This window comes from Babylonia areolata, chromosome 19, assembly GCF_041734735.1.
Source record: "Babylonia areolata isolate BAREFJ2019XMU chromosome 19, ASM4173473v1, whole genome shotgun sequence".
Lineage (NCBI taxonomy): Eukaryota > Metazoa > Mollusca > Gastropoda > Neogastropoda > Buccinidae > Babylonia > Babylonia areolata.
In genome coordinates, this window is record NC_134894.1 from 4,889,363 (window position 1) to 4,891,862 (window position 2,500).

The 2,500-nt window shown below is 46.2% G+C and overlaps 1 protein-coding gene across 1 annotated transcript in view; it reads right to left on the bottom strand.

Annotated features, from left to right (window-relative positions):
• LOC143293987 (uncharacterized) overlaps positions 1-2,500 on the bottom strand; it is a 19,317-nt gene that overhangs the window by 12,026 nt on the left and 4,791 nt on the right. Inside the window, exon 5 of the mRNA XM_076605381.1 lies at positions 890-1,010. Coding sequence (XP_076461496.1) covers positions 890-1,010 — 121 coding nt within the window. The remainder of the gene's footprint in view (positions 1-889; positions 1,011-2,500) is intronic.

Here is a 2,500-nt window from a genome sequence, read left to right on the forward strand (position 1 = left end):
AAAGTGTGTGTGTGCACATGTAAGGTAAACTGCCCTTTCTTTTATTTCCCATGATCGTATCCATCATTTTTTTTATTATTATTTGATTTTTTTTTCTCTTTGCCAGTAGATTTCAACAAAATCCTGATTGTGGTAGCTATCGTTATTGCTAAAATGCTGTCATTACAGTCATCGCAATCGTTATCGTTGTAATTTTCTTTCGCGTCATCGCTACCGCTATCGTTTTTGTTCTCATTGTGGGTACCCCCTGCGAAGGCAGTGAAGAAGTTATCATTATTGCTGCCTGCAGTAGTCGACATGCTCTTTCGCGACCGTTACCGTTATCGCTGTCGTTATCCTAACGGTGGACCAACAAGTATATCATATAGTCCATCTTCAGATATAAAACAAAGTCGTTACCCACATCGTTAACGCCATCATCATCTCTATCGTTATCGTTACCTTCTGCATGGCAGTGAAATAGTTATCATTATCACTGCAGAAGTCGGTGTGGCCTTTCGCTACAGTTACCGTTATCGCTGTCTGTTATCCTGACGGTAGATCAGCAAGTATATATAGCCCGTCTTCGAATCAGAAACCGATTTGCTACCCACATCGTTAACGCCATTGTTATCTTTGTATCATTATCGTTTTCCAGAAACAAAGTCGTTACCCACATCGTTAACGCCACCGTTATCTTTATATCATTATCGTTTTCAAGGAACAAAGTCGTTACCCGCATCGTTAACGCCACCATTATCTTTGTATCATTATCGTTTTCAAGGAACAAAGTCGTTACCCACATCGTTGTTAACGCCATCATTATCTTTGTATCATTATCGTTTTCAAGGAACAAAGTCGTTACCCTCATCGTTATTAAAGCCCTCGTTGTCTCTATCGTTATCGTTACCTCCTGCATGGTGGTGAAGTAGTACATGACGTCGTTCATGGAGGTTTCCACGGGCGCCTCCAGGTCCAGTGCTCCCGTCAGGGCCTGAGTGCTCACGATCAGCGAACACAGCACGAAAATGCTGGGAAGAGGAGAAGGAGATCTCTCACACCAACCCCCTCCAATCCTAACGACAAACCCTCCATCCCCAATCCCCGACACACATCCACAACCGCCGACACACGCCTCAAATCACAAATTCACCATCATGATATCCGAACCAAATCCACCCAGCCACTACCCCCACTCCCACCCCCACCCTTCCCACACACACCTAATAATTAATTGCAATGTTTTTAAAAGCGAATATGTGAAATGCTTTTATTTGAGAACATATGTTTATTACTCTTGTTTAATCAAGTTATCCGTGTGTGTGTGGGGGGGGGGGGGGGGGGGTGCGGGTGTGTGCTGATTATCTGGTTATGGTTTTCCGCAATTCATCTTTATTCTTATCTGTCTATTATAATCAATGTGCAGTATAGTAGGCTATGTTTATAATTATATTCAAATAATGTTTCTTAATTCTTTCTGTTTTTACATTAAGAATGCTAGTTATTACCTGCAGTGTGTGGATGTATGTATGAAACGATGTATGTGATATTTTTTACATTTGTATCTTCGTAATATTTGTAGGGGCTGTTGTTGGCTTTTACAGTTATGGTCCCCATGTTGTTTACTCGTCTATGTTGTGATAATGCACCTGACCAAATTTCTCCAGTTGGAGATAATAAAGTTATTCTTATCTTATCTTAACATTGCAGAGACATACACGCAAAGAACCAGTTAAGGAAGACGTAGCGAACGCGCGCGCGCGCAAGTACACACCACCACTACCACCACCATCACCACCACCCCACTTCACCATCCAACACACACACACACACATCCACCCCACCCCCCTACACACACACACACACACACACACACACACACACACACACACACACACAACATAGACACACCCCACACTACCACCCCCTACACCCGTAAGACGCCCACCCAATCCCCCTCCAACTCACCACACACCCCCTCACCCTCTCCCTCATAAATCCACCAGCATGATATCCGAACCAAACACAACCAACCACACCCTCACCCCAACCTAACCAGAAACCCTCTATCACTGTCCCCCCACACAACGCCTGACTAACACCCCACCAGCATGATATTCGAACCCAACCTCCCCCCCCCCCCACCTCCCTAACCACTCCACCCTCTCCACAAACCCTCGTCACACCCACAACCGCTGACACACACCTTAAACTCACAAATCCACCAGCATGATATCCGAACCCATCCCCCACCCCCCACCCCCCCACCCCCCACACACACACCTCCCTAACCATTCCACCCTCTCCACAAACCCTCGTCACACCCACAACCGCTGACACACACCTTAAACTCACAAACCCGCCAGCATGATATCCGAACCTATCCCCCACCCCCCACATCCCCACCCCCCACACACACCTCCCTAACCATTCCACCCTCTCCACAAACCCTCGTCACACCCACAACCGCTGACACACACCTTAAACTCACAAATCCACCAGCATGATATCCGAACCCAAC